The sequence below is a fragment of the Carassius carassius genome, chromosome 1 (genome assembly GCF_963082965.1).
Source record: "Carassius carassius chromosome 1, fCarCar2.1, whole genome shotgun sequence".
In the NCBI taxonomy this organism is placed as follows: Eukaryota; Metazoa; Chordata; class Actinopteri; order Cypriniformes; family Cyprinidae; genus Carassius; species Carassius carassius.
Window position 1 is genome coordinate 27,245,087 of NC_081755.1, and position 14,562 is coordinate 27,259,648.

The following is a 14,562-nucleotide window of genomic DNA, read 5'->3' on the forward strand; positions in this document are numbered from 1 at the left end:
ACAGTTAAGAGATTTTGGAGTCAACTTAATCAAATCTTCTATAATCATGAAGTACATTATATAAATATTATAGGTTACACATTATTATTTTATACGTATCTCACATAGTAGTCATCATATTATCAGTCCTCTAAAATAGCTTTCAGTGAGCACAGCTTCTTTTACTGAAATAATCCAGGAGCAATCTCAAATTCAGTGCACAGCTTCCATGACTCAGCTATCAGCCTGAGCAACGTCCCTGTTTTACTTTTTCTACACAGCTGTCCAATGTGGATTCTCCAAAAAGCGCACATCCCTCTTCCTGAGGTTTTTTTCTCTCTCTCTCCCATTGAAAATCCCCCTTCTCCAACACTCCCTGTCCCCCAACCTACACCCTCTCCCTCTGTATCGCGAGAGACTGACTGGGACAGCAGGCACAGAAATATTCATGTTACCTGCAACACGAGCAGTTGCAAAGCTTTTATGAATAAATAGATACCGTATGATTCATCAATAAGTTTAGCATCAACAGGGGACAGCTAGACGGAGAGGAATGCATATTAATCTGAATACTGGCAGACACATTGCCTGCTTAGCAATACAGCCAGCTAGCTGACCAGCAGCTCAAACTTGATCATTTATTAGCAGCGCTGGGTTAGCTAGTTAGCACCAGGCTAGTTCAATATACATTTGCACTTAATATTTTTCGGAATTCACTCAAGCCAGCGAACAAATTGCGCCTTTTGTGCAAAAAGGTGAGTTAATTTGACATTTTGTTTCTATTGCATGAGATCGTTAGCAAACTAGCCAGCGTTTCCATGAGCTAGAGTTAACCTGCTAGCCCGAATTAGCTTGGTGTGTTGACATTATAAGCGTGAGAACGTATTGTGACTATTAAACTTCTTTCAGGCAGCTAACGTTAGACGAAGTGCGTTGTTAGGCCTTGCGTGGTTTCAAATATCGCTTAATTTTATTGTAACTACAATCGACAGGCATTTAAGCTTGGTGTGTTTTTCTTTACAGTTTATTGATCTGCACCGGCCTCGCGTTACACACTGGCCTGAACTGACGATGGTGAGTTATCACTGGAGCTTATGAGCATCTTTACAGCATCTTCCGCTTATGTAAATCGTCTTAACTGGTTTCATATCATTGTCTCGGTTTCGATTAGTTTTGGTTCAAATGCTCCAATTGTTGGTTGCATGTGGCACTATAATAATAATAATAATAGAGAGAAATTAGCTCTCAGCAAGTTCTTCAGATATCAGGTGTATTGAGTCTCACCGCTCAAAGCAAAACAACGCTTTCATCAACATCGTTCATGCATGACACTTAAAGCGGATAAACTTCACATTTGCAGCATTGGAAGTGAATGTTCATGAATTGCTTAGTGGTAAGGGTAATTGTTAAAGCCAATTTTAATTTTGTAGGAACCCATTGTGCTAAAAAAACAACAACTGAATCTTGACTTAAACACCATGGAGTCTGTTTCATTAAACACGTTTATCAAATAAGACAGGTTTACTTTAGTTAGTCTAATTTATTGTAAGTAGATTTGGTAAAAAATTTGTCATAATAGCTGAAAAAGCCTGGCTTGTTTGGTAAAGTTGTTTTATGAAACAAGCCCGTGGGCTAAGTTGATTGTAGCTGCATCGATTGAAAATGGTTCTATGGTTAACTTTGGCTTACAATGCTTATGGAAATGCTGCCCTGTTAGATTATGCATAAACAGCATTGTAACATACATTTCTGTAGAATATAAATTAGAATGTTTTATTTGTTTACATGGCAAGAGTCACATTGGGGTCAAGAGAGATGTACCTTCAAGTTATCATTTATTACATATAATTTGTGTTTTTATAGATTTAGATTTATAGATTATAGATTTAGATAGATTCCAAACCTGTATGACTTTCTGTGAAATTCAAAAAAGTGATGCAGAAAGATAGCCTCAGTCTCCGTTCACTCTCATTGCATAATTTATCTATCTGAGAAAAGTTATATATCTCCTCATTCAGGACACCATAATGATGACTTTTCATTTTTGGCTGAACAATCCCTTTAACTGTAATATTGTTGTAATTTCTGACCACATTGTTATTTATTACTATTTTGTTGTTGTTGAAAACATTATTAATTTATCTATTTCTCTCTTTATTTGACATTTAGGTCACAAATCCCTACCACAGGATCCTCGCAGAGTCTTAACACTGGAGATCACCTGAGAACTCCCATCGGCTCATCCTGCTGCTCACCACATAATTCAGCGTTACCCCCCATACACACGTTTACACATTTTGTGTAGAATGTGAACTATTTCAGAGTCAAATCATTTTCTTTAAATGGGGGGAAACGATTATCAGTCATTTCCAGGCCACATTTTTCGGTCAGCTTTTCCAAATTCATGTCTATTGTAAAAGTGTAGCCTGATGAGCAGATCGAGTGCCCCCCATACTGTTCGCAACGATCCTGACATCTTTGAGGATCGGTTGGTCTCAAATTGATCACTTATTAGTCAGTCATGAACGGCTCCCTGTTAACCCCGCCCAGTCCACGGGCTGCGGCTAGTTCGTCTCCCCTTCCACCCTCCCCATCTCCATCGCCTTCTCCTCCATCTCCATCACTGTTGCCACTTTCTACAAGACCCCCACCCTTGCCTCCTCCAACTCCTGCCAGTCAGCCCTTGTCATCGTTATCCGAGACACCCACACCATCTCCATCTCCCTGCCTTAGCTGGACCGAGTTCTGTGAGCTCCACGCCCGAGTAGCCGCCGGTGACTTCGCCCGGCATTTCCGGGCCTTCTTGCAGGAGAACCCTCATTACTCCCCTGATTCGGCTGCTGCTTTTTGCCGCCGCTTTACAGACAGATTCGTTCAACATTTCGAGAGCGAGCTCGAGGGGACCGGTGTCGGTAGGGATGGAACAGTGAGCTGGGTCGCCCAATCTGACGTTACTTCACTGGAGGAGGATGCTGCATCTCCGTCCCTGCTGCCGCCAGAAGCCTCCACCCCATTCCCTACTCACACGCGGGCTGCGCCCAAACCGGCCTTGACCCAGGAGGCCCGTGGCTCGGAGCAATTCCAGAGCACCGGAACATTTCAGGACTCGTATGCTCATACTCAGATTCTCCCACCGTCCTCCTCTTCATCATGCTCTTCCTCTATGGGCGGGAATAACGGGCGGAGGGAGGACAGGGGAATAGCGATCAAATATAACCAACCTGGATACAAAGACCTGGAAGAAGAAGACGACAGCTGGGTGGGACCTGTCGCTGTTGAGGAGGAGGAGACGGATGTAGTAGCAAGGGACAATGAGGGCGAGGGTGATATGACCTCAGAAAGAGCCGATCTCAGCCAGACATGCCCCAATCCCTCTGGCACGCCAGCAAACTCTGGGTCAAAAGGCAGTGAGACACCCATTGGTGGTCACACGAAGAATAAACTAAAAAAGCGGTTCTCTTTGCGCAGCGTGGGCCGCAGCGTCCGAGGGAGCGTGCGAGGCATCTTGCACTGGCGTAGCTCCTCCAGTGAGGCCCCTCAGAACTGCAGCTCGGGTAATTCTGCCCCCCTTCCTTCCAGTTACAGCTACACTACAGGCCTGCAAGATGGCAAGAGGAACTCTGGCTCGCAGGGCGTTCCTGCATCTCTCCCTGTCTCTCTCTCCCTTCCCCTCTCTCTCCCTCACTCATCGTCCTCTTCATTGCCCCCATCATCCTCCAGTAGCGCCACCTCCCTCTCGCTCTCTGAGGCCCGTGACTGGCGGCGGAGCAATGGCGATGGGGAGAAGGAGAAGTGGAGTCACCGGTTGGAGAAACTGCGACTGTCCCGATCACCACCACCGACTCTGTCCGCCACAGCTCCACCTTCCTCGGCCGTGTCGCCCTCGGCGCTACCCCCAAGCAGCATCGGTGCCCCGTGGAAGATGGGCAGGCTGGTACGGGAGGGAGGTGTGACCGTGTGCTCATCTTCGGATGAGTTTGCCAGCACTCATGGATTCCCGGGATTTCCCTTTGGACTGCTGCACCACGGCATGGACAGCACAGCGTCGGGACATCCCACGGCCATGGGAGGAACTGCAGGCGGAAGGGGGATGCGGTGGCACAAGTGCCGTCTAGTTCTGAAAGAACGAGATAAGGACGGAGGGGATGGAGGGCTGGAGTATTTCCTGGAGTTTTACATCCCACCTAAGGTGAGTGAGATGATTTCTGCTCTTATGTATTGATTAAAAATACAATCAAACACTAATATTGTGAGATATTATTATACTTTAAGGGGACTGTTTTCTCTTTGAATATGTTTTAAAATGTAATATATTCCTCCAGTTGGAAACTTGAGTTTATAGCAGCCATTAATCCAGTCTTCAGTGTCACATGATCCTTCAGAATTCATTCTAATGTTCAGCATATTTGATTTGGTGCTAAAGAAACATTTCTTCATATGTTCGGACAGTTGTATTGCTTTGATATTTTTGTTGAAACTGTCATACTTTTCTTCACGGTGCTTAGATGGATAGAAAGTTCTAAAGAAAAGCAGTTCTTTGAGGACTAAAATTTATTTAGCTTAAGTTATAAATCATTTATATATATATATATATATATATATATATATATATATATATATATATATATATATATATATATATATATATATATATATAATATATTTATTTATATTGTTGTTTTTGAATACTTGTAGTCCTCCAAGCCCAGACTGACTGTCCCATGCTGCTCTATTGTTGATGTGAGGAGCACTACAGCCATAGAGGTGCCAGACAAAGAGAACACTTTTCTTCTGCAGGTATGTCAGCACACCTCTATTTTTGTCTGTAGTGGTTCGTCAAATCTGCAATAATAATGCGAAAACTGTACCTTAACTCTGCTTTACATGTAACAAAGATGTTGTTGTCGTCTCATTAACGGTTGTACACAAATACAACGTTTGATGAGCTTTGTTGATAATTGGGTTTTGTTACATATAATTTCAAGATGAATTACAGGATGAAAAATTTATATTGTAAATGAATAAAAAAAAATGTCATGCCTTTTGGTGGTTAAAAAGTAACATGTTCACCACCACCAAGTATATTTTTATACAGATTTAATAGAAATCTTCTATATTTGATTCAAAGTTGTGATCGTGCGTCACTTTTTGCATCCTGTGTTGTAACACCCTTCTCAAAGATCCATATCATTAAAAAACAACCACGCTGCCTATAATCACATCTGATCTGTTTGTGTTTTTCTCAGTTGGAAGGTCAGTTGCAGTACGTGATCGAGACCAGAGATGCGGTTCAGATGAGAGCTTGGCTTAGTGACATCAGAAACGCCATTTGTCTGAGGTAAGACTTTGTGTTTTGAATCATTAAAAGAAAAAAAGTGAAGCCTCAATGTATATTGAAAAACTGTAATGATCATGCTTGCATGCATGGCAATCAAAACTCAGACCTCAAACGCACTCCTTGAACCTTCTCATCAGTGAGCAAGAGGATGTTGAGGGAGTGTGCGGCAGTGCTCTCACCGACCTCAGCAGTACGCCAGAATTCAACGACCGCCTGTCTCAAGGTAAGCGTTTGGAGATGATGTCACCACGAATGTGGTCAGCTGCATTCAGGACAGTATGTGTAATGGGACTTGTGTTTGTGTGATGTTTGCCAGTGCTAAAATCAGCCCTTAATTTTGTGATCTGATCCTGAACTGAAATATTTATATGTAGCAGTAAAAACTCATACAAATATGTATCGGTAACTACAGATAGTGATGTATTTGTTATTGGATGTGTTTTCACTGTAGTGTGTTATGGTGGAGTTGGTGGTTCTCCTCAGCTGGAGCCTCTACCTCCAGAGTTGCCACCCCGCGCCCCTCTTGATGAATCGGACAGTCGACTGCTTGGTGGGGGCGGAGGCGGTCTTAGCACACCTTTTGCAGAAACTCCTGATGCCACAGGTGCTGTGCTACGCAAAACACACAGACACACACATGTTGGTAGAGACCATGTTGACATCTTACCCTAATCCTGTTTATATTTGAATCCATTTATTTTTTACATTTAATGATTAAATAGGACTCTGAAGTCAAAGTTTCAATCCAAGTTGCTTATTTAATTTATGTATAAAACAGGACTGTTGAGAAAATAAGTGCAAATAAAGCAGAATTTACATATCATGTGTTAAACAAAATCATTACTTACCAAAAAGATATGCACGTTTTAGCCACTATGAAAGCCATTGTTGCTATTTCATTTAAGTCAGCATAAAATAACAATTCACCCTATTTATTTTCTTAAAACATCTTTTTTGATCACATTTTATACTATTCATTTGTGCATATGTTTTGTATATTTTTTGACTTTTTAATTCTCAATTATAATAACTAGAACATCAGATGAAATAACAGACTTCTCTCTGGCGATGTATGCTGACTGCCCTGTATTTTTTTCTTCGATAATCCGTTTTAATTGGATCTGCTTCACTTGGATTATAACTTTTGTTTAGTTTTTTATTGCGAAGTAAATAGAGATGCTATGCAATGATATCAATCGCACTTCGTCTTCTCTGAGCAAGTTATTTTGTAACGTGGCTCATCTGTTTTTTTTTGTTTTTTTTTTAATGCGGTTTTACAAACTCCAGGTAAAAACACTATATTGACAAAAACATTGGGACACACCTCTTCATTACTGAATTTCAGTGTTTTAATCAGAGACAAACATTTGTGGAAAAAATGGATCGTTCTTAAGAGCTAAGTGAATTCACGTGTGAGACTGTGATGGGAAGCCACCTTCTCAATATATCAGTTTGTGAAATTTCTATGCTGCTAGATAGTCCACAATCAGCTGTATTATTGGTAAGTGGCAGCATTTAGGAACAGCAGCTTGAACTCATACAGCGGGGTCATCAGGTGCAGAGGCGCATAGTTTGTAAAAGTGGCCAATGCTCTCTTGATTTAATGGCTGAAGAGTTCCAAAGTTCCACTGGCATTAATATCAGCACAGCACAGGCCTTCTGGTCCAACACAAATGCTCTACAGGATTAATAGACAGAAAGCAGATATAGCTATCAAGGGGGAAACAGCTCCATATTAATGTTTATGTGTTTAGAATGGGATGTCATTAGTGTCCCTGTTGGTGTAATAGGCAGGTATCCCAAAACTTTTTTTGTCCATATAGTGTATAGAATGGACATTAACACAGAGATCAGAGGTATTCAGTTTGTTCCTCGTCTTCCACAGGATCGTTCCTGTTCTCTGAAGGTTCTGTTTCAGAGAAGGTGGAACATCCTCTGAGTGAGTGTCAGTGGTTTCACGGTACACTCTCTCGTCTTAAGGCGGCCCAGCTGGTGCTGGCGGGCGGCATGGCCAACCATGGAGTGTTCCTTGTGAGGCAGAGTGAGACACGCCGTGGGGAGTATGTCCTCACCTTCAACTTCCAGGGCAAAGCAAAGGTAAATGCCAATGGGGGTGATTATTTATTTACACAACTGTTTAAAAGTTTGAAAGGTTTTTTGTTGGTCATCAATGCTGCACTTATTTGTTTAAAAATAAAGATATGGTTTCATTAAAAATATGTATGAACTTAAGTATTTTATATATATAATATAAAATAGTTACGGTTGCACTTTATTTTACAGTACGTGTACTAACATGTACTTATAGTGTACTTACAGTGTATTTATCTAAGAAAGTTCTGGTAATACAAGGTAACTACATGGGGTAGGGTTAGGATTAGGGGTATGTACAGGGTTAGTACCTAGTTACTACATAGTTATTGTAATTACTATAATAAGTACATAGTATGTACATGAGGAACAGGACTGTAAAATAAAGTGCTACCATAGTTACTTTCAATCAGTTTTAAGTGGTAGTGTACATCTGATGAGAAGTAGCAGTATGTGTTTGTCTCAAAACCACACACCTCTTCCTTCTGCTCTGGCATCTTCCTCTCAGCACTTGCGTCTCTCCCTCAACGAGGATGGACAGTGTCGTGTGCAGCATCTCTGGTTCCAGTCCATTTTTGACATGCTGGAGCATTTCCGTGTGCACCCCATTCCCCTGGAGTCTGGGGGCGCCTCTGATGTCACCCTCATCAGTTTTGTGGGGGCCACGAATGTCCGGCAACAAGGTATGGAAGGCTGGGCTCCACTTTAAGGCGTGAGGGTTTACAACAGAGCCTAGATAACAGGGAAATACTGCATTTTTAGATGCCAGAGAACTTTTGAGTGCACAGGCAGGTGAAGTGATCACAGGTGCTACTTGCATCTCCCTCAGAACAGCTGAATGGATATAAATACACTATGTTTCTGATAAAAAATGTAAAGGGTCATGAACTGCCTTTTTTATTTTGCAGTATTCTCTGAGGTCCATTTATAATGTTATCCAGATTTTTACATCAAAAAACATTCATGTCATATCAACACCCATATCATATCAAACGATCTGCAATAGAGACCACATAATAAAAACAGTTCATCCAATATAGTTGGCACAGCATAGTCTTTTAGTTGTGATCTTTATATAAATCCTGTGTCGTATTGTGCCATGTTTGTAAAAGAATCCGCTGTAAAATGAAGAGAAAAAAAGTTCTTACTAACGCAGTCTGCAACTTCATTGAAATTACAGCTACTTCACTCTTTTCTAATGCTGGGATCAGAAGAAAGGCAATGCAAAAACCCTGCACAGCATTTTGTTATACAGTATTTTTCGGACTATAAGTCACACCTGAGTATAAGTCGCATCAGTCCAAAAATAGGTCATGATGAGGGAAAAAAACATATATAAGTCGCACTGGACTATAAGTCGCACTTATTTAGACCCAAGAACAAAAAGAAAACATTACCGTCTCCAGCCGCGAGAGGGTGCTCTATGTTTTCAGTGTAGGCTACAGGAGCACTGAGCAGCATAGAGTGCCCTCTCACGGCTGTAGACGGTAATGTTTTCTATTGGTTCATGTCTCTTTGTTCATTTCTTTTGGTTCATGTCAAATTAATTTTGATAAATAAGTCGCACCTGACAATAAGTCGCAGGACCAGCCAAACTATGAAAAAAAGTGCAACTTATAGTCCGGAAAATACGGTATTCGGAGTATCTTTATCATTTGGTTTCTGTGTAAACCTGTGTTTCCCTCTCGTTACACTACATGTGCAAATCAGTGGGCGGAGCTAAAGCGGCAGTGATGTAGAAGCAGGCGTTGATTTTCTTAATAGGCTGTGCTTATCCACACTATTACGTGTATGAAACTGACAGGATGTTTATATAGTACAATCTTATCTGTCAAAAGATCAGGGGAATTATGATTTCTCAGTACATGACCCCTTTAATTATAGTAATATTACAGCAGCTGTAAAGCAGCTCTGGTAGTTTCATTTTCACATTTTAATTTACTTTCATATTTTGAAAGCAGTATGTTTGTTGAATAAAACCATAATGGAAAGGTTTACATCCTTTCCATTCCAAAAAATAACATTTTTAGTGACTGGAGTATTCACTCTACTGGTAAACAAATATAGGAAATATAAAAAAATAACACTAATTGATATTTGATATTTATACACTGATTGATAAATATCAATAATTGATATTTATACACTGAATTATACAAGGGGTCTATAAATGTATAACAATTTTTTTTAAAGCAGCGAGCATTTATATAATTTGACAATTTAATAATTCTTTTGAGTTATTTTTTAAAACTTAAGAAACTTTAAAAGCTGGTTGAAACTGATTTGAAATACAAGTCTCTAGCAGAGAAGCCATTTAAAATTATGAAGAAAGACCCTTTTTATATATTATCTGCAACCCAGATAATATATTTAGCAAACGGTATAGTCAATTTCATTCTTAACATAGTGAAATTCTGTTATTATTGATACTCAAGAAGTGAAATGTCACCAGCGAGTGAATCCCTGCCCTGCCCTGCATAGAAGTGTTTATGCATACACGAGTCATACCCTTCACACCACATGTGACATAACTATCCATAAACTATGACTCAAGTTGTTTACTATCATTTGATTATTATATCAAATATTATTTCCTGTGCATTTTATACCATCTCAGAAATATTGACTTGTTCTTGTGAGAGTAGTATGATTGCATTAACTATGATAAAGGGATGCAATTGATCACATAATTTTAATCAGTTGACAGCCCTAATGTTAAGCTAAACCGCTGTTTTGAGGGAGATCCTGGTGGTCCCATAAAAGGAAGAAAAAAACAAGAAATATTTCTCAGAAGGCGTCCTCTGTCAGTTTGTTTGTCTTGAATCCTGGGAAGATTTTAGTGATGCACACAGTCTTTGGCACTGAGTTTGTGTGTGTCATGTGAGTGGGATGAATCTGGAGAGTGATCATATGTGTATGTGTGTATTCATAAACAACATGGCCACTGCATGAGTTGTTCACACCTGTCACAGAGATATGACTAAATGTGGGATTACCCCGTGTGTGAGATCACTTCCTGTCACGGCATGCTTTTTAAAGGACACTCTGTGCAAGCATCTGCTACGACTACTCGCGCACACACGGATCCATCGCTGCTGCCAGAGTCTGCTGTTGGCTGGCTGTGCATGGCTTTGCTTTTGCTTTTTGACAACGATTGTCTCCTAATTAAATTTGTGTGTCCTCCATCCTGTATCTCCTTTTCAACACTTTCTATCTCCTAGACACTAAATCTATACTTATCTATCAGTGCTTCTTTTCTCCTGTTCTTCTTCTACTCCCTTCCATTCTTTTTTCTAACATGAATCTATGTTCTTTCCATCACCATTGCCTTCCTTCGTTTTGATCTCCGGTCACATGCCGTACCTCTCCCTCCGCTTCAGCCACTGGCTTTCTCCATAGTGCATATCAAAGCTCTGATTGGCTGTTTCTGTTGTTGTTTGTCGTTGGGTCATCTTCGCAGGCCGGGAAAGGGCAGGCAGCCGCCCCACAGTCTGTGATGTCATCACCACGCGCCACCCCGACTCCCCATCAACCCCCATCTCTGACTGTGTGTAAGTGAGCCCAGATTCACCAGAGAGAGATAGACAGAGAAGGTCTGAAAGAAGGAAATAAAATAATTCTGGTACATTGGGGTGTATTAAAAATATTTGGGGTATAATAGAAAGATTAAAGGTACAGCACCAAAAACAGCTCGAGTCAGATAAAGAAAGGAAATGGTCACGTGAAACTAACTTATCAAACCTTTTCACTTTCAAAAAATGATACTACTGTTCAAAATTTTGGGGTCAGCAAGTCTTATACTTACCAAAGCTGCTTTTATTTGATCAAAAATGTGAAATGTAATAAAAAAATAAAAAAGTAATTGAATCCTCTGATTCTAAAAACTGAATGTTCAGCATCATTACTTCAGTGTCACATGATCCTTCAGAAATCATTCTACAGTTGTCAACATTTGAAGAGGATCAAAAAAGTTCATCAAAATTGTCCTAAGACAAGAACGCATTTTGGTTTGAGGACAACTTTGATGAAAGGTCTTGATCCACTTCATATGTAATGTAATATGCCGATGTAGTATGCTGCTCAAGAAATATTTTTTTATTATTATAATCATGTTGAAAACATCATCTGTTCTGCTTCATATTTTCGGGAAACTTTTAATAAGTTTGATGAACAGAAAGTTCATAAGAACAGCATATACTTAAAAACTTTTAATGTAATTTTTTTTACCTTTAAAGTCTTTGTTGAAACTAATAGTTTCTTTAAAACAACAACAAAACGTACAGACCCTAAACGCATTGAGGGAAGTGTGAGGTGGGACTGGACTGAATCATCAAAGTGAGTGTCAGCAGCAAATCAGTCGTTTCCAATGTACAGATGTACTACATTTCCCTAAATAAGACAAATATAAAAACATTCAGTTTTTTTTACATTTGCATAATAAGATGAGGAAACTATTAAGTAAGTAAAAAGGATCCATTTTTTATTTCATGGCAACTTTGATAGTAGATGAAAGAGTAAATTGCCGGAAGCATTTTTTTTTCTCAGGAATGTGAAGAAGAGGAAGCTTGTTAGAATCCAGAAGACAGAAAAATAGTGACAGGTCATCCGTTCACTTCAGTGCACATCTGTCTGCTTAACTTCCTCATTCACAGCTGGGTTTTAGTTGCACACATCCATCCTGAAATGTGTACGCAGGGTGACACTTTCATTTAACATGTGCTCACTATAGCTTGCGTTAATCATAACTTTTATTAAATGTCACACATTTGCTGACAGAGAGCTCTGTCTCCATAGAAACCTTATTCGTGATGTTTCAGTGAGTCCGAATGCATTCAGTCGATGACACTTTACGGCTGTTTAGTGGAGGCAGGGTTTAAACAGTCTGTGTGCAATGTGTTGACCGATTCCATTACTAGGTTTTCTCCTCAAACTTTGCATCTTATTGGCATTACTTCTGTACACATTTAATTCTCCCCCCTCTCTCCTCCTCTACTGGTTCTCCTCTCTGTTGCTGTTCTCAGACTTGACCAGCAGACCCCGTAGTCCTCCTCAGCCACCTCCTCCCCCTCTGCCTCCGGGACGCCCTCCGCCCCCAACCCCGCCGCAGGAACGAGGGATTGAACCGGAGGCCGCCGGAGGAGGCGGAGCAAGCAGCGGGGCGGAGGAGTGCGAGGACCGGGAGCGCGAGCCGCCTCTTCTCCAGCTGGAAGGGGTGGAGGGCGAGGAGAGAGAAGGAGGCAGAGCCAGAGCCATCGACAACCAGTACTCCTTCTTCTAAACGGGAAAACAACCAGTTGGGATAGAGGAGGAAGAGGAGGGCCCATCACAATCAGTATTTTCAGTATTCTCCAGCAGAAGAACTGAGCGACTGCGTTATTAACACTATTAAACATGAGCTTTCACGGTGCGAGAGATGGAGAGAAAGAGAGAGAGAGAGACACCCAAAAACATAAGCGTATATGATACTGACGGTACTTTTTTTTTTTTTATAAATAGTAACAGTACTACACTAAATTGTAGGTGCGTTGTTCTAAATTTGTTCTCTGGTGTTTGTCAGTGTGAAAGTTCCTCTGGTTCTGCTGCTGCATAGGAAGGTACAGAACTGTCAGCGCCGCCACTGAGCTGGTGACGTGTTTTAGCAACTTACTTTTTTCAGACGTCTAGTATTCTTTGAGCCTTCGCACTTATATGAAAGCAGTTTCTTTTTCCCCTCAGTTGAGCGGAAATGTTCACTTGTTCAGAGATTGTTACCCACCAGCACTCTTTGTTGTTGCTATTATTATTATTATTACTGGAGCTTTTTAAGTTGGTTTCTTTATTTTCTGTCACTGACAAACTGCGAATGTCACAAAGTCATACCTTTTTATCCTGTTCATTTCAGTTGTACTGATTTTGTTAGTTCAGTAGCAGGCATTGCCTCGGGCTTGACAACGTCCAGTTTTGCCAAAAACAAGCAAGCCCAATCCTCTGAAGTCCAGTAGTATTACTAGTGTATTAAACATCTCCACAGACGCCATCATTACCTCAGAGTCCCGATCTGTCGCCCAGCTCCTCTGCTCTCCCTCTCTGTCTTTTCATCCTTCCCTTCCTCTTAGCTTTACAGTATTTGGGTTTATTGTTGCGTTTATTTCAAAGCTAGAGTCCAGAGGAGGGAGAAAGAATGTCCTTTTGGTTTAAAAGAGAAATTATTGAATACGAAAATGATGATAACTGATGATGATGATAATTAGAATTTAATAATTGTTTAAATAATAGCATTATTTTTGTTTGGTTCAAAATGCCTTTATTTTTGTTGTGTACTATTTGAACACATAATATTTGTTCTCCAAAATCTGTTTTCGGTTCGTATTTTTTGTGCCTTTTATATCTCTCCTAATCCCACTCGGTCTCCTTGAAACTTTGCTTCGGTTTCCTCAGATTTCAGGAAAACTTTTGAAAAGAAAAAAAAAAGATAAAGAGCCCCTTTCTTCTTGTGCCTTCTCGTGTTGTTAACTGTCATTTCTTCTCGTCCTGTGCCAGTCTTTCTTGATTTTGTGCTGTGTCTGCCATCCAGTTCAGTGCCTGCATCTGTATTTTCCTGCTTTGTTTCTCCAGTTCTGTCTCAGCCTTTTCAGTTGTTGTCTTTTTGATCCTACAGATTTGGGTATGATTTGTTTTCTCTCCATTTACCCCATTCTCCTCCTCCCTTCTTTTGACCCTTAATTTAAACCTCTTATTGTGCCTTCTCTCTCTTTTCTTCTCTCTTCTCTCTCTGTCTGTCTGTGCTGGGACCGTGTGTTAAGGTGGACAATGTTGCCCACACTGTGTAATTAGTTTCAGGTACTACATTGAATTAAATGATGATGATATAATATAATTATACTGAAACAATTTGTCTGAGTTGTTTTTGTGTGATGGATGGGTGGATGGATAGGTAGATAGAACCAGTCAGATAGATAGAAACAGATAGATGGAAACAGTCAGATAGACAGATAGAAACAGAGAAAGTCAGATAGGTAGATAGTCAGATAGATAGATAGATAGATAGATAGATAGATAATGACATGAGAAATTTGATCTTGTACATTTCTTATAAGAATGTACATAAGAAGGCACGCGTAACGTGCGGCTGTCGGCGTGATACGGGTTTTGTACGCCATTGCGTCATCCGTACG

General features: G+C 40.4%; 1 protein-coding gene across 3 annotated transcripts; it reads left to right on the forward strand.

Moving 5' to 3' along the window:
- The first annotated feature begins 361 nt into the window (after positions 1–361).
- LOC132143435 (SH2B adapter protein 1-like) lies at positions 362–14,278 on the forward strand. 3 transcript variants are annotated; one of them, XM_059553655.1, is made up of 11 exons: positions 364–734; positions 1,003–1,053; positions 2,149–4,168; positions 4,675–4,776; positions 5,226–5,317; positions 5,455–5,540; positions 5,769–5,921; positions 7,203–7,414; positions 7,917–8,091; positions 10,869–10,959; positions 12,430–12,594. In XM_059553655.1, exons 3-11 carry the CDS (start codon positions 2,501–2,503, stop codon positions 12,449–12,451), a joined length of 2,601 nt encoding a protein of 866 aa, XP_059409638.1. In that variant the 5' UTR covers positions 364–734; positions 1,003–1,053; positions 2,149–2,500; the 3' UTR covers positions 12,452–12,594. The 3 variants fall into 3 exon arrangements, with proteins under 3 accessions (XP_059409622.1, XP_059409630.1, XP_059409638.1); XM_059553639.1 differs by lacking the exon at positions 10,869–10,959 and having other exon boundaries at positions 362–734; positions 12,430–14,278; XM_059553647.1 differs by lacking the exons at positions 1,003–1,053; positions 10,869–10,959 and having other exon boundaries at positions 362–734; positions 12,430–14,278.
- Positions 14,279–14,562: the final 284 nt, after the last annotated feature.

Coding starts and splice junctions, on each gene's coding strand:
- LOC132143435 (XM_059553639.1), top strand. CDS start 2,501: ATGAACGGCTCCCTGTTAACCCCGCCCAGTCCACGGGCTGCGGCTAGT. Junction 5,541..5,768: donor CAACGACCGCCTGTCTCAAG/GTAAGCGTTTGG, acceptor TTTTCACTGTAG/TGTGTTATGGTGGAGTTGGT. Junction 8,092..12,429: donor CACGAATGTCCGGCAACAAG/GTATGGAAGGCT, acceptor TGCTGTTCTCAG/ACTTGACCAGCAGACCCCGT.